Genomic DNA, 22,141 nt, shown 5'->3' on the forward strand with positions numbered 1-22,141 from the left:
TGGCTTCAGTCTCCTTTATATGTTCTGTCATATATGGCATTGCCTTTGGACAAAATAGTTAAGAGGAACAAAGGAGAAAATACCAGCTCAGGTAACCAAGGGTTTGGCAAACTGGAACTTAGTGCCCTCAAAACTGAGTAAAAATGTGCACCCCACAGAGGCCAAGCTGAGTGACACATGGGCAGGTGCTCCAGGGTACAAACACATTCTGCAGCTAACACCATAAGCTGTGTTTGAGGATGTGAAAGACCAGGTTCAGCTGGTTTTACAAAAATATCCTCAGTCTGCCGGTAGCAGACAACTGGAGGAACTCAGTGCTGCCCGCTACAGACTCCTCAGATTAGCACTTCTTAAAAATTAATAAAATGGTTTATTTTATATATACATATGTTCCAAAAAAATTTATACAGTTAAAATATCAAATTAGTGATCTGGTAACAATACTGTTCAAAATAATCTCTTTTGTATGAACATTAAAATACACGTTTTTAAAAGCGTTTCCTTTTAGTGCTTCCAAAGCACAGCGTGTGCCAAGGCCACCTGAAGAATCTCCGTCCTCCTCACAGGATGAAAGAGAACTGAAGTCGGGGACCTGGGAAGCCTCAGGTGCACTTTCATAATGTCTGCAGACAAAACAGAAGAGAGTCTGAGGTAGATTGTTTAGTGACCATCAGGTGGTAACAGTCACAGGGCTGTCTTTAGCTTTCATTAACACAATAGCAGTTTCTTTACTCTCAATCTACACTGAATCTCAAGTTTAAAGGCATGGCTAGCAGTTCTTGGGAACAAGACCCTTGTCTCTGTGATGGCAACATGCAATTTTACCAGTGCAGGTGTTTCTGGGAGGGTTTTTTTGGGAACACACGGGCTCTCTCCACGATGCAGACAGTGTGTGCATTTGACAGTGCCCCATTTTAGTGCAACCTGCTGCCTACAGCACGTAAATGTCTAATGACAGCGTTCAAATGAGTAAATTCTCATCACCTGCAGGAGGGGCAGCAATGGTTATTTTCTTCCGCCTGTTGAGCAAACAGCACCCTCCACAGGAAAAAGCCACACCTTTCATAGCAAATCCTTAAGGTTATAGCCCAGCTTCTGCCGAATCAGGCTCTTAAAGTTAAAGCTCCACTGCTTCTTCTCAGACTGTGACAGTAAAATCACTTGACTGCCAAGATGGCGAGGGCAGCAGCTACGTCCTCTTCCACTCTTCTGTGGCACAGCAAACTCATTCCTAGTCCACATTCGTCTGGCCGGTACATTATTATCTACTGTTGACATGATTAATTCTGTTGAGTGGGCTGGTGAAATCTAGTTCCTCTAGTATTCTCTCTAAATGTTGTATTAAGACCCGTTTTTTAAACCTACAGAAGAGAGGGAAAGCAACATAAATTTCTTCTTCCAAAAATACAGTTGAACAACTCAAGAATATTCAGCTATGACAAATCATATTACCAGAGGCTCTCTGTTTCCAGTATGGAAGAGCTTTCTTTATTTCTGGCATAAGAATGGCTAGAAAATTTAATTTAATACATCTGTCTCCCCCCAGCCCACCCAAATTTTGGGTTGGTCTTCAGTAACAACCCAGTATCTCTCTAATTCACATTTAAACTTTACTTAAAGACCATTTACTCCATACAAATGTAATGGTAATTTGAGGACTAAAACAATTATAATTTAAATATGTCAAAACAGAAAATCAAAATACTAGCACTGATAAAGTTTAATATTTACTACCACGATCTAAATTAATATTTATCACTCTGAGTCATTTCTATCTACACAAACCTTGCTGCTTCCTTGATAGCAAATTCAATGAAATACTTCTGAATTTCCATAGGTCCTTGCACCTCCTCAAGAAGAGAAAATATTTTTTCATAATCTAAAAGAGATAAAAATTCAACCATGTGTTAAAAATGAATGTCGCAGATGCAATTTCAGAAAAGCTTAAGAGCCAAAAAGGAAAAACAAAGCCCAGTTTCATGTATCTGTGTATGATAAAACACATAAGGCAAGAAAAACACCTGCATTAGCTTTAAGAGCAGAAGAGAGGTGATAGATAATTTAAAGTGATACTGATGATCTGGGAGTTCAAATGTGGCACCAAAGATCAAGGTTCTCTTCAAAGAGCAGCAGCTAGGAACATTTATCTTCAGAAAACGCAGGCTGAGTAGAGAGAAGCCTCCCATTTCCATGATCACAGTTAACATGCACAGGGCCACCAAACCCTGATCTGGCCTGGAGCCATTGTTTCTGAAAGCAGAGGTTGCCATTAGATCTCTAGAAAGACAGATTATCAACTAAGGGTGTGAGCAAAATATGACTGTCCCACAGGTACAAGGTAAATATGTTCACTGCAAAAGAATAAACTGGACATATCAAATTGGAAACAAATTTAAAACCAGCATTGTTTCACTATTTCCCACAATTGACCCCAGTACAAATACATTTATAGTGCTGTGACCAAGAGCCTGCTCAGAGTGATACAGCAGGCAGAGGGAGCATAAACAGTCACACCTCTGAACAGACGTACATATTTAAGCCACTACAATTTAGCTTCCTTCTTTGATGACTGCTTGGATTCTGCAGCAAGACAGGCAACTCACACTGAACACAGTGTTTTACTCTACATCACCATTTACTAAACATGAATTTGGTATAAAATTGGGCGAGCCCACTTTGCAGAATGTCATTTTTAGTCCTCAGTTACTGAAAGTTTGCAGCAGCATTTCACCACTAATTAGTCTCACAAGATTTTAAAAAGCCCGACTGTGCTATTAACTGTTAATATTCCCTTTCAAACATATTCCAAGATGCACCCTTAACAGAGACATGCCTTTGCACTGCAAAGGAAGTTTTGATGGACACAGAGCATCAAGTACACTTTGTGTACACAGGAGCAGTGCAGCCTAAGGCAGAGTACCCAGTCTTATTAGATCACTGGTAACAAAACCAAAACCTCTGAAGGGTGCTGCTTTCACCAGGCACCTCATATACCAGTTACCCTGTCTTTGAGGGCAAACAGGGTGACTTGGCACTCAACTTCCCAAGCCCAAGTTCAAACTTCAACTCACCTGCCCAGCATTTCCTTTTTTGCCTCTCCATTGCTCATTTACAAGCAACCAGAAATTACTCAGTGTCTGAAGTTCTGTGTATATTGAAAATAACTCCTTCCTTCAAGGAAAAGTCTTCTCTCCCACACCACATATAATATACTACTAAAATAAACACACACAAATAACTTACTTCTTCCAGGTTTGCGAACCTCTTTCATCACTTTAATTTTGATGTCAGCATTGTTTCCCTCCAACATGGTAGGTGTTATTTTAAAGGAATTTGGCACAGATTCAGAAGTAGACTCCATGGCCCGCTTTTGGTCATCTCCACTCACACTGTAATTCAGAGGCCCTCGAACAAGTGCATTGGTACCAGGTTTATGATCCAACCCATCTTCACTTAAACAATTGAATTCAACAGGTAGAGAGTCTAAATCGTTAGGTAACATCTCATCCTCTCCCACAGCAGCTGGAACCACAGGAGCCATTTGCACAGGTAAGCCATCAATGTGCTTCTCCAATGACTGACAATTTTCTGCCTTCTTCTCTCCATTGCCATCTTGGACAACACTGTTACTGGTATCTACAAGTGAAAAATACATACCTTACTGGTGCACAAGTGCAGCATCAAAAGAACCAAACAGAAGTAGTTCTGTATCTTTTTTGTCTGAAGTGCTGTGTAGCAATCTGACAGCACTGGACAACACCTCAATACTTTTATTCAACTGTGGATGGGACCAAGGGATTCCCCTTTGGACTGTTACCACCTCCTATCACTACTGTGAAGTCACCACGTTCTGTATTCCTAGTGCAAAGTCATGACTCCTAAGTAAACTCCTGTTTTCCTTCTCTTCCCAAACCCAGCTAACAGAGTTTTCTTCCCACTCCATTTGCTGCAATAGGTGTGTATGACAATTCCTATTTGTGGGAAATGAAACAACCATATTTTAACTTTCCTTCTTTGCCACAAAATACACAAAGAAAAACTAAAAGCTGATCTGAGATCGAAAGTATCTCCAAACAGGTTTTTTTATTTCAGATTTCCTTAGCTGTAGCAGCAGCCTGTTTATCTAGGTCAACAAAAGAAACTCAGTCCTACATAACAGCAAAGCACAGATGCGCTGGCAGAACCTTTTCCCTTCCTCCCCATATCCCCCCACCACCCAAGCTGCTGTACCACAGCTCAGTATACCTTTATTTGCTGCGACACCCTTGAGGTTCAGGTAGGAGGGGGAGCCAGGAGCAGCGGGTGGCCCCTTCCCGCCCACGTGGTTGGTGACGACGGGCGGTGACTGCGGCCGCCGCAGCAGGGGGGACATGCTGCGCCGCCTCTTCAGTGACGCCGGCGTGTTGGGCTCCCCGGGGCGCTTGATCTTGTTCTGGGGCCCAGCCACAAACTCGTCAGCTTCGTCTATCATCATACCCTGAAACAAAAGTAATAATTTAAGTAACAGTACAAAACAGCAACTGTTTCACCAATCCACTGATGAGTTGAGTCCCTCTGTGTTCAGATTTAAGTGGCTTTTGGAACACTTGACAGCTCTCAGAACAGAGATACCCAAGGCAACCAGAGAGAGCCTAGTGCCACTCTGTAAACCAGCACGATTCTGTACACATTCCTCCTGGACCACATGGGAGAGACATCCTTCCTTTCCATAGGCTGCACAGGTTAGCAATAGATTGTAATTGTGGGGGAGAAATTCTACTCACTAATTATTTCAAGCTGTGTTAAATATAAAGGCACAGCAGGCAGCAAGGCCCCTCCTACCTTCTTATCCTGTTTAAATGGATTGCCAAATGTATGAAGTCTTTTTGGTTGATCTGGGTCAATCTCCCGAAGAGGTGAAGGCATCATTTTCAGGTATTCCTGGTAATTTCCCATCTGAGCAACAGGAACACTATGAAGGCAGTCTGCAACAGAAAAGAGATCTTAATTAGTCTTAAAATTAAGGCAATACAAACTTCACACACCTCAATTCCAAGTGTTAGCATTTAAGAACTAGAACTGACTACTTCTCTTCACTACAAAGGAAGAGCAGAAGATTACAATTGTGGAAATAAGCCTGGCAAGAACTAAGCTTAACTGGCAGAAGAATAAAAAATAAGCAACGTTAATTTCTATGCTGACAACTGCATCTTTAGACCACCAGCACCTCACAAAAAACAAAGAGAGCTCCTCTCTGCCTTAAGCCCCCATCACTTTATGCTGAACCCTGGTGAATGCGAAAGCTCTCCCATGAAACTTATATTTAAATTTCAAAGCAAGCACGACATCTTGCATGACAGAAGGCAAAAATTTCCTTCCTTCCCCTTCAGAGTCAAGAAAATGACATTGTCTGACGTAGCAAGAGATGCAATGGCTACTTCTGCTCCCACACTAGAGACAAAAAACACTGCCTTAAGGAAGTAACAAAAATAGCTGTATTCTCTTCAAACTGTTAATGAAGAACTGTGACTCCTTACCTTCATCCTGTCCCAAGATAAGCCTGTGTGTTTTCAGAAGATTGGTTCTCATTCTTGTTAGCTGGTCTAGAAGACTGCGACGAGGAATATCATATGCATTTCTGAATGCCTGTGGCTTCAAATCCTAGTTTTGTAACAAAATATGTAACTTTCAGTTAATCCATCAGTTCTCGTGCATGGAGAAATTCCACTATGAACTGTAATAACATTAACTATTAAAAAATATTCTTAAGAAAGTTTAGACCTTTGTAACGGGCTACAACAAGCTCAGTGGCTGTCTTTTCAACATGACCTTATTCAGGATTAGTGCCTTCAGCTCCATTAAGAGTAAGCATGTTAATTCATGGATGAACAACAATAGCTGTCTTTTGCAGAGACTGGCACTTAAAGCACAGTAATTTTTGTTTACTACCATGGGGATTTCAAACAGTGTCCCAAAATCAAATGCAAAAAAATTGCATTTATTCTTCTCCCTCTTTATGTCTATGCTGTACTCATCCCACTTCAGAGAAGGTACTTCCTTCTACACTAAGTAGTAACATAGTTACTTCTACACATAGAAGTTACTTGTTTAAAACAGATGAGATTAACTGCTTAGTCATGCAAGATCACAATGCTGTTTACCTTGTTTAAAAGTCCTATGTGGAATCCAGCAAATTCTTTAACATTTATTTCCGATAGTCTCAGTGGAGATTCTCCAGTGATCCCTTGCAGCAGTTGTTTAAAATCCCTACTGTGTACCAAGGAGAGGCCACTGGAGTGATTTTTCACTTTTATTCCAATTTCTTGTGGAACTTTCTTACCCACTGAACCTATTATCCGTTCCGATTCTATTTTTGTCTAAAATGGAATCACACCGTGAGTTAAAGAATCAGCAGGCATTGCACATTTCCAGTACAAAACACACAGTACATTAGCAGAATTAAACTACAAATTTAGTTCCCAACTACCTACCCAGGGATGTATTGGATTACATAGATTAGATCTCAAGCATAAAGAAATCCTAATGTGCTAGCATATGGAAAAATATTTAGCCAGTGTATCTAAATTTATATGCCAGTAGGAGGTCTGTGAATATCCCTGATTTTGCTGGAAGTCTGTGACTCTCTTGTGTCCCTGAAGAACCATCTTTAAAGGGAAAGAAAAACCAAAATGGAAGGTAGGATGCCTTAGGTTACAATAAAGTTGCATCTAAAACAACAGTATTATTCAGATGTAGTAATATAATTTCAGTTTATTTTTGAAGAAACCTATGAACTAAGGTTTGCCCTGTATGTTTGTAACAATACAGGGGGAAAAGTTGTAAAAGAGATCTGGTTTATGAGTCAATTTCTAAAAATGTATCACTTCTCCAATTAGCACAGATTTCTTATTATAGCTACAGAGAATTTTACTGTATTAAGCTCTAACTGTATTCAGAGTTAAGTTTTATTTTACCCACTAGTAATACGTCCAAAGGAAAAAAAAAAACACCCAACCAACCAAAACCCCAAAACCCACTGTGATTGCAACCCACTTCCCCCAGAGCTCCTCCTCTGCAGAGTTTGCTTCATTATCTGTGGGAAACTGAATTTAAGGACAGCAGAAGCACAGCAGAATTCTGGAATTGCCTGTGCCTATACAGGAGTTTATAATGCATTCCACAGATTCAAACTGTTCCATGTGCTGAGAATGTGAGAGCCACAGCAGCCATCTCAAGTAATTCCAACTCCATAGTGCAGATGAATAATACGAATTTGCATATCACTAGATTACCAAAATACCACAGGAAGTTTTATGTCTAGTAGATGCTCAGTTTTTCAGAGGCTTTGGGATGTATTTTGTGCCTTCTTTAAGGCGGAGGATTTTTGTTTTGTAAAAGGCTGCACTGCTTCCCCACTGTCTTCTAGATATTCAACTACTGCTGTAAGAGCCCCTCATGCTAAGAAGGAAGAGCTTCCAGGCCCTTACACCTGGAACGGCAGTCTTGGCAAAGAGAAAAAGATATGTAAGACTATTTCGCACCAGGTCACACTTAACACATAGAATGACTTTGACCTGAAGGAAACAGGAGGCTCAGATATAAAGCTTGAACTATGATTTTATTCCCCATGGACAAGAACACACTTTTTTTTTGGAAAATACACATTGCCAAGGGACACGTGGAAATGAACATGAGGCTGAAAGCAAGCCTCTGACTTCAGCTGTGAAGAAAAACGGCAAGAGCAGCCATAAATCCAATTAGTGATTATCTTTGGAGTTTAAAGTCTAGCATTTAAAGTATAGCTGAAGAGGTTTCCTTTGCATTCCTCTCCCCCACTTACAGAAGGCACAATCACTGGCTATAGAATCACACTGGATTCATCCATATTTGCAGAGAAATGCTCACCAATCTTCAATTATAATATATGCTGCACACCCATATGAACTCCCACAGGGATTAACTGTTTTATAATGAGATTACCACAAACTAAATAATCAACGCACTTCTAATTGCAAAGGTTTTATCAATACTACCTGTTGGCTGAGTTTTTTAAGGTAAGAGATAACACTGTAACTAAGTCCACAATCTAAATTATCTGATATCAGATTTGGAGCTCCCATCATCCTTAGGGCTTTCTTTAATGGCTATAAGGAAAACAAAATACACAATAGTAAGAGAATAAATATTTAAAAAAGAAATTTATAAGCTCAATTATAGGAAGCTAAGGCACATAGATTAGTGCTCTAGCTTTTCCACTTTTGGCCACTAAAATTCAAGTCTATTCAGATAACGTGTGACATGAGTTTGGTGTCTAACTAGCTCACAATGGACATTATGCCACATCACCAAGACACCACACAGCATGGTGCCGCTGGCAATTTCCACTCAAAGGCTCAGGTCCAGAATAGCCGGGATGATGCAAGTCCATATTGAGGTGCATTGTCCAAGCTACACGTAAAAGGTGACACAGTGCCTCCCCCCACCCTTCATTTGGTCCAGTCAGTATCAGCTTCCCAAGATCTAGCATTTCACCCACATTAATAAACAAACTAATCTGCATTTTCCTTATCCAGTTACAAAAATAATGCTAAATTTGGTTTCTCTGAACATTCTGAAGTATTTTTGATCAAAACTCATTTAATATTTAATGATCAGAAAACACATTTATTAAACACTTAATATCTTAACATTACTACTACTACTTAGTATTTCTACAAATTTTTTTAATTCTTAAAAATGTTTGCTCTAATCTACATACCTCTGAAAGGCAGAATGTTAACTACCTAAAAAGCCATTATAATTAGATAAAAAAAAAAAAATTTACTAGGAAGAGGTGTGATGCAAAGGACTCTGGTCACACCAGCCACTGTACCCCGGAGGATGAGATGAGAAGAAGAACATACCAGTAAGTAGTAAGGAGGCATTGTTTTTAGGTAGTTGTCAAAAGCCTGTCGCCACTTCAGATTTGGCTTTAGTTTGTGAACCTTAAACAAGTCATCTGCAACAAGGAAAACAACAAAAGAAGGTGTCATTTATACAGTTCCAGACCTTTAACTTTGTCCAAAATCGTACGTGCCAGATTTCCCCCTGTTTTCTCCCTCCACCCATCTCCCAATGGGGCTTCCCCCCAAAAACTGCTCTTAATCTTAGGTGTGAAGGATTGGGAATCCCCAGTCCTAGCTGCAGTAGGCAATCCAGAGCAAGACCCCATTACAAGCAAACTTACAAGGTACATCAGACTTGAAAAGTGCACACAACTACCAGAAGCATGGAAGGTGCAACAGATCCACCTGTTAAAGAGTTTCACCTCCCTTGCCTCTCTCTTGCACATCAGGGAGTCCCTGTATCTGATTAAATCAAACAACATTAATTTGGTTCAATTTCCATTTTCAAACCAGCTTTCTTCTGTTCAACCTGTATGATGAATTCTGGTCTCCAGTAAAAATATTCTTTAGCATCAAAGGGAAAAACTAAAAAAATCCAATCAGGGAATCCTTCTGGCCAGCTCTGCTGAACTGCTGCCAACAGCAGCAGCTGCACCTGGCAGAGAAGGGGTTACCTCCAGCCACAGCACCTGCCTCATGCCAGGGCAGCAAAGTCTCCTACAGGTGCAAACGAGACAGAAATTAGCTACAAAAACTGCTGCCCTTTAAGAGAGTGGCAACCAGAATTTCTGTCGTTTGGATACTGTTTTAGTAGCACTTTGCTCACTACAGGTGTACACCTGGTCTTTTAGGAATCACTGAGGTGAAGTGTGGACCTATTTGCTGTGCACACTATGAACTGTGGCCGTGGTCTCTACACCAAACACAGCATCCTGCAATTTACCATTTGAAATTTTGAATTATCCCCTGAAATAAAGATTCTTCTTAGTAGTGTTGGCACTTCTTAGTGCTGGCAAAGTGAGGCTAATGGAAGGATATGCAGGTCTGGAGAAAGGGATGTCTAAAAATTAACTGGGGAGAGCTGCAGGAGACAGAGATGCATGGAAAAGGGTGTGCGAAAGACAGATGCAACAAGGCAATTGTTTTCTCCACACTGAGTTTTCAGGTATATTTGGAGAAGAAAATTTGACTTGCATAGTACTCTGCATAAATTGAACAGATGTTATGATACTACTTCCCAAGTTCTCATAGATAAACCCCACTCAATTACAGGTATTTTCCCATCTAAATTAATTCTGCATTACATATAAAAACCACACTACAAATGCTACTTCTTCTCTTCCCTGGCCTGAAGAAAGTGGGCTAGAGTTTAAGAGGACAAATCAAAATTTCATTTGAAATCTCAATATACTTCAAGCTTAGCTCTATTATCCAAACGAATGTGGGATGATATCATGACATATGGCAAATAAAAAATAACATCCATTCTTATCTCATAAACTTATTACATTTTTGTAGCAAAATGCAAGTTAAACTACACCCCTCTCTCAAAAGTCAACATTAAAAAAACCCTAAAAAGCAAGATGTTCAGTATTATAGTATGTCCTAATATTTTACAGTCTGTGAGTTGGTTGAGTACAGCTTGAACCTTAAACCCCTTACCCGCACTTGTCTTGCAGCACGCAGTGTCTCGCTGCACTGTGAGGTTGTACCATCAACTGCACACAGGCACTGTGACATGGCACAGCTACTCCTCAGCTCAGCCAGCTGGGAGTCCCCATCCACAGCACAGCTCTACTCCCAGACACCAAAAGCAAAAGCACCTTCCTGATCACTTCTATCAAAGGAAAAAGTTCTCAAATCTATGCAGAGCTTCAGCTAAGATTTGTCTGTTTAAAATTAAAGAGTCTCCCCACAGCACAAACTCACTGCAGGAACTGCCACCCTCTTGAAAGGGTGGTAAACACAGCCACAAGTTTCAAAGAGAACTTCACCATCAGCATCTTACCTGCCTCTAGCTCAAGAGTTTGATACACACACTGTCAGCAGATTGCAACACAGGCACTTGAAAGGCACTTCTTCCCCTGTGCCCTGGGCTGCACGTGATGATTTATACAAATAAGCAAACTAACAATAATCCAGTTAACTATGTCTTTCACAGATTAAACCCCGAGCTTTTGTAGATAAAAATCAAAAAATATTGAAAAAATCCTTACATAATTCAGTTTCACTTCTACCTAATTATTTTCAGATACTAATTTCTGTATAGTCCAGAAATCCAGAATTAATGCAGAATTCTTTTTACTTCTGAACTCAGAGGAAGCTAAAAGCACTGTATAATTGGGAGCATGGTATTAAAAACCATTAGGAAAGGGCTGCAAGCTGTAATAACTCAAGAGATTGGGTAAAACCACACAGACCAGTTAACCAAAAACTGTATTGCAGTCTTTATCCACTTCAGATTAACGTACAAAACAACCAAACCATGACAAACAGGACAATAATACACACCTTTAACACCCAGTACTATAGAAGGGGGCTGGATGCACCTTTTAAGATCAGTGAACAGTTAAGAAAAAATAGAGCATGAGAGAGAGAAGAGTCAGCATGTAATTTCAGTAGTTTAACTGGAGCCTAAATTACAACAGTTCATGCACCATGTAACCCAAAGTAAAACTTAACAGGTTTTTTTTAATCACCACTCACATTAAATTCCACCTGAGCAAGTACATCACCATTCCCTGTTGACTCCTGTAATTCTCCTAATTATGCACTAATAGATATACTCCTCGATTCATGATTCTACATTCACAGAAAAGAGTATCCTTCCCTGCAAATCATCTAACCAAAAATAAGGCACTGCAATGGAAAATAGCATCCATCATTAACCAAGAACAGTATTTTGTGTCACTGTTTCTCCATTGATATAAAATGTATCAAAATGTATTTGACTCTCCCTCCCAGAGCCACAGCAGGCTGTGTACACACTGGTGAGAACACAGCCCTTAGTTTCCAAAATATAACACCATTACTTGCAGGTTCTCTCACAGAGCCTGTAAAAGCAACAAACGAAACTGTCCATGCTGCAGTCCTTCACAGGCAGACATTTTCTAAATGCTCATCTTGTGGCATATTTAGACCCACAGAAAAAGGGTATTAACCACCTTCTCAAGGCATTTCCCACCTGGCTGTTTCACTGCTGCTTCTGCTGACACTTCCAATGAACAGTCACTCCTACTGCCCAGCAGTGCTTGCCCTCCCACCTATGCAGCTAAAAGGAGCCAAGGAAACATCTCAGGCAAGGCAGAGGCATTTAGAAATATACCTCGTCTTTACTTAGCTCTCCCTAAAACCCCTCCTTTGACTTCTGCTTCACAAACTTGGCTGTACAAATGTTTTTAAACAACAGCACCTGAAGTACAACTGCTTTGCAACAATCCTTCAAGAGGAAATTCCTATCATCCATGGGCCTGGAATTCAGCATTGAAGCACGTCAGCAACTGCCTGCAAAAAGCTCTGCCTTCAGCAGCCTCCCACTGAACAGAAAGAACTGCACCTCGTCAGTTCTGGGAGCAAACCACCACCAAATTAGTCAGGATTCTCTCTAGCTTTCTGAGAGCAAACTGGAGCTGCTCAGCTCCAGCTGCACATCCCACATTATCCATCACCACCGTAAGAGGACCAGAGACCAGCATTTTTGTCAGACAACCAAACACAGTGCATGACTCCATTAACACACGGACTGTGGGGCTTCACTGTTTTAACCAAGTCCTATTAATTGGCTCCTTTCCCTTACAAAGCTCCTGAACACATGCTCTGTAAGTTAAAAGCCAGGAGAAGCTACAACATGCCCAAATCCACTCTTGCAGAAACCAAGACATAAAATCACCAAAGCTATAGGATGTGGTACAATTTACCTCCTTCAGCCAAGGACCATTACAACTCATTTCAGTTTGCTCCAGTATCACCTGCAAGCTGCCTCATCCCTACCTATCTTACCTGTTTTTAGGGCTGTCTTACACTATTTTTCAAAAAGAGAATTAAGACTTCCCCTGTTCAGGAATGCAGGAGGAAAAAATAATGCAAGCAAAAAAATTCAGAAGCATCTTACTAACTGTTTATAAGGTTGAACACATTTGATAATACAGTACAAATACACAGTTGTAAAGTGGTTTTGTCTTTGAAAGAGTCACCAGAAGGAACAGAGATTATCCATGGTACTGTCCCAACCAGTCCTCCAACACAATATTCTACCAGTAGCGCAGGAGCCACTAGAACCGCACTGATGCACCAATATGGCAGGTAGTGGCTGAATGGAGCAGACTTCTCCTGGTCTTGGGAGTTCTCACATCCTTTTAAATCTGGGTGAGAATAATGAAAAACTGGTTTTACACACTCAAATCAGTCCTCTGCTGAACCATCAGTACCCACTACTGGTACATATGAAGGGAGACACGGGGAGTGCTCCTACCCACCTACAGAGCCAAATACAGAGGCAGTATTATTAAAAACATCTACAAATAATTTACCAGGCATGCTGCTTATCATCTCACTCATTTTCTGTACTGCTAAGTAGAAAAGGGCCCAGATCTACTTTTGTGTTGAAAGTATACTCCACAGAACTTAATTCCACCATGCCTTAGAGACCAAAGATCAAGTCCTTGTAGGAGATCTGAAGGTAACACTATGTGTGTTTGTGTGAACAATATGGAATGCATGGGATTCATGCCGTCAAGAAAACGTCTACTTTGTATCTCGGGCAATGTGGAACCTCTGCATTTTCCTCTGAAGAGCCTTCGGAAATATAAGAAGTGGGATTACCAGGTGAGTAAACTGCAGAATAGCACTACATACACTGAAAAGTGCCTTTCCTCAAAGAGAAGGAAGAGCTTTACACCCCTGTAAAAAAAAGGCAGGGGGAAGACAAGAGCTACCACGAAAGACACAGCAGAACTGCAAATGTCAACATCAAAACGAACAGGGAAATTAATTTAGGATCAGTGATGGCTTTTCAGCTAGTGGATCTGCTGCAGTATTTCAGGAACCACAAAGTCACAGAAACTCTCACCCTTCTTGCACACTTTGGGACAATTATCAGGCTACATAGATAACTTATTATAAAAGACACATTATCAGCAAGCACAAGTTTCTTCTTTTTTGGTTATGACCAGGATCATGAAAAAGCATTCCTGAATTATGTTCTGTTTTTTCCTAGAAATGAATGGAAAAATCCTGCGTAAGACAGTAAGACTCAATGTTAATTCTCTTGATCACTGTTCTTCTGTATCACTGAACACACCCACAAAAAACTAGAACAAAAAAGCCTTGCAGCATCTGCAGCTGAAAGGGTTAGTGGCACCCTGGAAACTCCTCTCTGCCATTACCTTTATGCCAGATCTCTACCAACCACAACTACTGTGGCACTTACTCGTATAGCACCTTTTCATATCATTTTTCCTTAGAAAGTAATTTCATTGTGGGAGTAAAAAAACAAAAACAAAACCTGTTCCTTTGGGCAGGGAAGAAATGCAGACTGTTTGACTGCACAATTCCTTCTTACTGCTCTAAACTGCATTAGGGAAATCCCTCTTCCCAACACCCGTGACAAACACTGCATCTCATCTTCCAGTAAAAAATAGGTTGCTACAAGAGCAACCGCAAAACCTGGATACACCACACCCTAAATGAGGGAAAAGAATGGAGGTTGAAGCTTACTCCAGGTTAAGGAAGAGGCTACGTGTCTAGGAGGTGAACAGCATCAAACATGCACTGGAAGCAGGTAGCTCTCCTCCTCTGCTGGAGAGAAAAAAAGGGAGAGGGGGTATGAAAATCCTCTCCTCCCAAAGTATTTCAAAAGAGTTTGCAACATTCTCTACTCTCTGAGCTCCATTATTTTATAACGTCTCAAACTAAGGCAGAACACCAACCATTATTGTTTTGCTTTAACTCTGAAGCAGCTGCACTGGCAGTCCAATGCAGATGTGTTACCTACCTAACAATGGAAGTAAAACAGGGTAGTTGTAAGGCATCACAAAGAGGTTTACACAGGTTAAAGTAGTGCTTGCTTTTAAATACCCAAACGGGTGGCCAAGTTCGCTGTATTTTCCACTGCTACTCACAAATACCTGACAAAGAATAAGAGAGATCACTGTATTAGAATGAAGAAGGTGAAGAACATTAAGCATGGGGCATTTAAAAATTCAAATCAATCTGAACCCAACTGCATTAAGACAGTAAATTATCAAGAACAGACAAACCTGAACACATCAGGGCTGAGAATGGACTTACATTCCCTAGTCACAAAACGGAGACATGCAACATTTAGTGTATGCCCAGTGAGTGTGGAAATGCTCTTCACAGAGTAATCTTTATTGCTTTAGTGAAACTACTGTGAAGTGATGCCCTGAAGAGTTTTTCCAATGATTTAGAATAGGTTAGGGTACATCTGTTGAAGGAATGTTAAATAAACAAGCTATTTGAAATTAGTCTGCTGACTCAAAAATAGCACAACTAATATTTACAACACTGATAAAAAGAAATGCAAAATGTTTTTAAGCATAGAAATTAAACAAAACAACCAACCACAAACAAACAAGAAACATCTTGATTATGCCCCGTGCCAACATTCTTAAAATTGACTTTATTTTTTTAAGTGCACATATATGAGGGTATTAACCCTGAAAAGCAATACATGTAAACAGTATTACAACAGGATAAAAATGGTAGATATTCTTGACTGAGGCAAGCAAAATAACCCACATCTAAGTCAAAAATAGTTTTCCTAGAAAAAAATAAACCTTGCAGCAAATAGCAAGTGGTTATCCTCTGGTTTTTTGGGGCATAAGGAACTGGGTTTGTTACATGGTTTCTATGACAATGAGCCTATTTCTCTGATTTGTAAGAGTCTGATGTGTAGCTGGGAGAGGAAAAGCAGTTTTGAAAAACAGCAGAGTAATTTTAGTAACTCAGGCAAATAATGTACCTATTAATGTTTAAATGACCTTTTTGAAATTAGTTTTTTTAAAGTAACTTTAATTTTTCTTCTGAATATGCATGTCATTTTTTCAACTAAGTTGTAGTATTTATTAGGGATACAAAACCAGAGACACCTCCAAGTTCACCTTTCCAGCTAAAGTATCATACTAAGCATACTCCTGGTGTACACATTAAGCTATTATTTAAAAGAACACCACTAAGAAGGGAGCCTTATTTTACAGAGGATACAGAAACTTATAAAAAATTACAAAAGGAGCATGTGACAAAGGATTTCAGCAACAGAACTTCAACCTCTTCAAGGCCAATCTGGTCAACAGGATCAACAGTTTCCATTCATTTCCCATTAGCAGCTTCAACCATCTGGGGAAAATGATTTGCATCTGTTCATTAGGTAACATGATGGAAACTAGTGCTGGGTTTTCCCTGTAAGCAAATGGAAGCCTACGGAGAATTTCAATTTAGCCAAAAATGGAACCTGGGAGGCATATTTCTTAGCAAAATGAGGTGGACCTAGAAAGAGAATTAAATGAGATTACAAAGCCTGTGGAGGGAACACTCATTCTGACTCCTGGTAATTCTCTTAGAAAGGAGGTAAGTGAAACCTTGACATGTTTCTTCTCATCTGCTGCAGAGTTTGAACCAGACCTCAATTCTCCAGGCTTGCAAAGACTGAAGTACCTCAGATTACCCATTACATTTCTAGAATCAAATAAAGGGCAAGTACCTGCCAGCAGGTATGGGGAGACTTTCGTTCCAAGATGTACTGGGTGAGGGGTGAAGGCTCAAGCTCATACTTGTCAAAAGGAAGCTTGTCTATGACCATGGGCTCACAATCCACACAGGAGAACCTCACCACAGGGTGAGCTGTGCGCGGAGGCTGAAAGGGGGAAAAAGAGTATCAATTTTCAAAAGGGTATCAATTTTCACATATCTATGGTAAACAAACCAATTCTCTTAAAAACATCCTAAAGCCAGTATTTTACTATCCTGCAAGTCTTAAAACACTCCATTTTCACAATACTCCTTTGAAGAGAATAAAATACAAGCTCCCATAACAGAATACAGATTAACTAAATATTTCTCTAACTGAAAAAAATGCTCACACACTGATACACTCTTCCCACCAACTGAAAAACATGGTTAATATGCCATTATTTATCCTGATATTTAAAAGCCTTCATGTCAATCAGGCTACAACAACAGAGAGAGGTTTAAAGGAAACTTCAACTCTTCTTCCCAGCTTGATGTTCACAGAAAAACAGATGTGAGACTGCACTCAATTCACAAATAATCTCTCGAAGAATTCTCTACAAATCTCTGGGGGCTTTTTAACCCTCTTTAATCAGGAAGTGGGAGCAAGGGGAATGGACAGACAGTACCTTGTGCACTTGCAAAGTGCAGGAACAGAATATGCCTAACAAAAGAGACATGTTTAGAAAGGCTAGTAAGGCATGCCAAATGTATGATCATGTCAGTAAGAAAACGAGACATTAATACTGTTTTCTCATTTTCTGCAGGGAGTAGCTCTTCTGTTTCAGTTTTAATTCTTCCTGCTAGTGAAAGAAGAGTTCACACATGAAGTAACACTAAGAAAAAAAACCCCATGGTTGATCTTCTTTCAAAAACAAATACTCCTTTTTCCATGTAAATGAATTTTATAAAGCTTTGATTAAAATTTAATAGGCTCACTATGATTTGTGGTACGTGAAGTACTTACAGTTCAATTTTATAACCTTTAAAAACCATTCAACAAATTAACTAACCATATGGAAGTGAACTTTCTGGATACAAGAAATGTCACAGGTTACAGTATCCACATTAGATTATACCACTCTGTTAAAAACAGTTTTAACCTTCTAAAGCAAAGTCACAATAATATTATAAACAGAGAAAGTAAAAACTACTCTATCCATTATCTATTTTCAGTCTGTTCAACTGTTAGTGCAGAATCCTTTTTTCAGTTCTTATTTTACTTACCAGTGTTGGTGAATTCTGATCAGGCCAAAAAGATTCTGGGATTGGCCAATGCCCCACAGGAACACCCGTTTTAGGGTTAGGCCGTACATAAATGAGTTTATGACAACTATGCCACGGCTGAGAAGCAAATGAATTGATGGGCCTGGATGAATCAACAAGTCCATCTAAAATTTAAACAAAGCAAAATAACAAACAAAAAGAAAATGAAAAGCTACATGCATGCATTTGTCTGCTAGCAAAATTTCTGTATTAGCAGCCAGTAAGGCATTTCATTACTCTTGTTCCAAAGACATACAGATCTTTACACCAGAGGCTGAAATAACCTGAGCATCCAGGTGTATCACAGAATCATCTGAGAAACAATTACAACATTTGCCCTGATCTCCCTTCTGCTCCTGTTGCACAGCCATTACCACAGTGAGTTGCAGCAAGGCATACTCACATATTATGGAAGAATGTATTTGCTTAAGCTCAGGTCTGAAACAGCTCCCACAGGCAGCACCAAGCTACTGCTGCTGGTTCTGCTGCACTGGAAAAGCTGAGAATTGGCATTTACTTTTCTACATGGGCTGCAATGCTCACTGACTGATGCTGCCACTAGTGGAAACTGAAAGAGCAAAATTCCTTGGAGAAGTTGGGTGCATCTTGCAGGAGGCAGCTTTTGCAAATTTTTAATTACAGCCATTCACAGATCACTTAAACCCCACAGCCTGCTGCAAAGGCAGTGCTCCCTGCCAGCCCACTGCAGCGTCACCACCACTGACACCCTGCACGATGAGGACAAAGAACTTTGTAGCACTACAGATGTAAACCATCAGTTTTTCAAAGACTGCTTGGCAAAGCAAACAGCACAGCAGAGATCACCCACTTAAACAATCTTCCCTGTTTTAAAAAGACTTTACATTACTTGTTTTCCTTGCTTTAAAGAACTGGTCAGTAATACTGTGGAAACCATATTTCAGCGATACATCAGTTTGGTTTCTCTGCATTATAAAAACAATGATTTTTACAGCTTGGGTAAATCCTATTGTATTTCTCTCTAGTTTAGGACTTTTTCAATTCCCATACAGATGAAAAGTCTTGACATTTTTAAACGTTCATATCCATAGTCCATCACCATTCAAACGTGACAAAAATGAACAAAAGAACGCCCCAAATTTCACCAGTCGTTTTGCCACATAGGAGAGAACATTTGAGCCACCAGAGACTTGGGAATTTGCTGCTGTGCTGTCCAGCACAGTGTTATAGGAAAGCCTTCCAATAAAATGACATTTAAATAAGCAAAAGGAGAAAACAAACACAGAAAAAGCTGATTCTAGAATGAAAGCAGGAATAAAGCTGGCTTTGCTAAAATGTTCAGGTGATGCTAAACGTTATTATGTTTTCTGATATTCCAGGATCCTAACTTCCTAAATTGGAACTGGTCAGCCCCCTCCTCTTCCTTTAAGCCATGAACTTCTGCAAATCTGAAGAACTGCTTCATATTTGGAATGCACTTTCCTCTTTCCTTTTATGCACTCAACTCACAGGGAGCAAAGTAATTCCTTGTTCTTTGCACAGTTTTTCACTCGCGGCTAAGAACATTCACCTGGAACTTACTGTTCTGTGATCAATTAGCAGAATGAAAATGTACAGAAAATTAAGCATTGAGATTGCTTTAGAGATGTTTAAGTGCTTAAATACACTACCGCTAGATTTAATTATTTTAAGTACAGTCTTGACAACACTGTAATTCAAACTTAAATGCTTCCTGCAAACATTCACTTTCCTCAGCCATTCAAAAAGAGGTAAAAGGAGTGACAGAGCCAGCCAGCACTAGATGATCCATACAAGCATGTGCAGACATACGGCATCATTTAACTTAGCAAGGATCAAACACTAACACTTGTAAAAGATGCATCCTGTACACTACAGGGAAAAGCTGGCAGGAAGGACATGGAGGACACTTAACGACATTAACATACAAACAAAACATTTTGTCTTAAACGTTGGCCGGGGGGGTGGGGGGGGGCGGAACCCAACAATCACTGTACCTTCTCCAATAGGAGCTGGGTCTGGTCCTGACTTCTCAAAGTTAATAACAACTCCACTTTGGACTTTTTGAACTAAAGATTCTAAACATTGATTCAACATTCTTTGTGTCCGAACGCAGTACGAACGACCTATGAAAGAGAGAAATTACATGGGGAAATAGAAAAGTAAGTTTTGAGTTATCTTACTTAAGGAAGATGTTTTATTACCTAAGTCAGGCTGCCAAGGCTTGCAATTTTATCCAAAATAATAGCAATAAACGCTGTACAAGTTTATGTAAAAGGCAAAATACTTTGCAAATGCAATACAACCAAGAAAAAGCACCAAAAACCCACAACCTGCTGAGATTTTACTTGTTACTAAATGAGGCCATTAAGACTTCATCAGGCTGGACCAAGGCCAAGTTTACAGAGGCCCTTAGGAAGGCCTGATGTCACCAAGACTGTGTAATCTATCTGCTTTTGTCTACCCAAACCTCCTCCTCCTAACACAACAATTTCTCCAAGCACCAATTAAAAAAAAAAAAAATCTGATCAACATATCAAGCAATAGGCTCCAGAATGAATTATTTTAAGATTAAATTTAGCTTATCGGCCCTGCAGCAGAATTAACATCTCACTAATAGCAGTCCTGCTCAATTCAACACTTAGAAAAAAATTTTAAAAAACCAAACAAAAAACCAAAACCAAACAAAACAAAACAAAAAAACCACAAAGACAAAAAAAACCCCCACCAAACCTCATGATGAGCAAAGACAACCTCCAGAATAACCATAGGAATTTTCCAAAACCTCCTACTGCATTTAGAAAATGCTCTCACATCTAGATCTGAAATAGGAATACTGCTTTATTTTAAAGTTCTCCTGTGCTACTAGAATCCAAGAAAGCACCACATGGATTGACATGGACACTGAGTAATTCAGAGAGAGAAAACAGGAAGAGGTGAAGGTGAATTAAAGGAAAAGAAATATTTCAAGGCAAATGCCAAATGCGAAGCAAAGCAAAAAAGCATCCAGTTACCTCCCGTAACCTCGCACATCTGTGTGATAGCAGATTCATCAGTAGGCACACTCCCAAGCTGCTCTGGTTCAGCAGATGCAGCTCCTGGCAAACGCAGTACCAGAGCAAACAGCCTTTGATCCCAACGGAATGGTTCTTTGGTTAGTTCACTTCCAGGCAAAGGAGAATTCAATGGAAGATGAAGCTGGTAAAAAAGATTTAAGAGTATTTTCCTGTATTTGACAAACCATCTAAAAATATCATATCCAAATTCATTCATTTATCTGTAAAAGACCAATTTCACTCCAACCCACTAATTTATCTGAAGTTCTCATCTCAAAACCTTTACAGACTATGAATTCAGGGGCTGAGCAGTGACAGGATAGCTGGTTTCTAGTTTCTCTAAAAACAGGTCAACGACGAAGAAGTCCGATTAGCAGGAAAGAACCAATTAATATTCATCTCAGCGTAGCACCAACTTGCACAATCATAACTTGAAAGGACTGAATGCAAGTTTACCTCCTCTTGGACTCCAGCTGTATTTGTCAGTTTGTTTCCGTCTGTGATGGTAATCAAAATAGATGGCTCCAAAAAGAATGGATTCCTTCCCTACAGACAAAAGCACAAGAATGCTAAGAGCAACCTTAACACACAGGCTTAGAGGCTTGTATTTTTGCCATTATAAAATAAACAGTAAGATAAGCAATCTTTCAAAATAATCCTGTTATTTTTTTAATAGGTGTGGAACCACACAGAACTACACAAGATGGGCTACTCTCGTGTGTCTATAGTTGGGACATTTATACTCTGCTTCTTTGTAGTTCAGTAAGGAAAAAAATGCCAGCATTTTCCAGAGTGTTTTCAGTGACCATAATAAGTGGCCAGTTCAAGCTACACAGAGCTATCCAACAGTAAAAAAGAAAGTTAAATGTAAAACCAAACTTTTACCACCAAAATCCCTCACCAACTATCATTTCAAAAAACATAGAAATATAAAAGACAGAAGACTATAAATAGATTTGTTACCTGTCCATAATTGTCTATTCCAGACACTAATCTATTGAGATTTAACAAGTCAAACGACGACCTGAGTGCCTGACCAAGTGTTGTTAGTCCTGAAGCCTGAAGGTTTTTCCAGTTCATTCATGAATGTTGCGTGGTTTTTCCTTCCATCCAGCCTGTTACATAAAACAAAAAAAGCTTATTAGTTATTCTAGCAGCAAACTGCAATCAACTGCAAGCTGGCATTTATCTCTCTTCCCAACAAAAATTAAT

The 22,141-nt window shown here is 39.7% G+C and overlaps 1 protein-coding gene across 1 annotated transcript in view; it reads right to left on the reverse strand.

The window, feature by feature from the left end:
- Nucleotides 1-22,141, reverse strand: part of LOC116450884 (integrator complex subunit 6-like) — a 40,445-nt gene continuing 18,304 nt past the window's right edge. The window contains 17 exon segments of the mRNA XM_032123798.1: nucleotides 1-1,361; nucleotides 1,786-1,879; nucleotides 3,244-3,636; nucleotides 4,246-4,477; nucleotides 4,822-4,964; nucleotides 5,517-5,640; nucleotides 6,141-6,356; nucleotides 8,013-8,123; nucleotides 8,883-8,977; nucleotides 14,857-14,989; nucleotides 16,585-16,737; nucleotides 17,838-18,001; nucleotides 19,871-19,999; nucleotides 20,888-21,071; nucleotides 21,386-21,475; nucleotides 21,893-22,000; nucleotides 22,002-22,032. Coding sequence (XP_031979689.1) covers nucleotides 1,262-1,361; nucleotides 1,786-1,879; nucleotides 3,244-3,636; nucleotides 4,246-4,477; nucleotides 4,822-4,964; nucleotides 5,517-5,640; nucleotides 6,141-6,356; nucleotides 8,013-8,123; nucleotides 8,883-8,977; nucleotides 14,857-14,989; nucleotides 16,585-16,737; nucleotides 17,838-18,001; nucleotides 19,871-19,999; nucleotides 20,888-21,071; nucleotides 21,386-21,475; nucleotides 21,893-22,000; nucleotides 22,002-22,032 — 2,500 coding nt within the window. The 3' untranslated portion in view covers nucleotides 1-1,261.

The sequence above is a fragment of the Corvus moneduloides genome, chromosome 14, assembly GCF_009650955.1.
Source record: "Corvus moneduloides isolate bCorMon1 chromosome 14, bCorMon1.pri, whole genome shotgun sequence".
In the NCBI taxonomy this organism is placed as follows: Eukaryota; Metazoa; Chordata; class Aves; order Passeriformes; family Corvidae; genus Corvus; species Corvus moneduloides.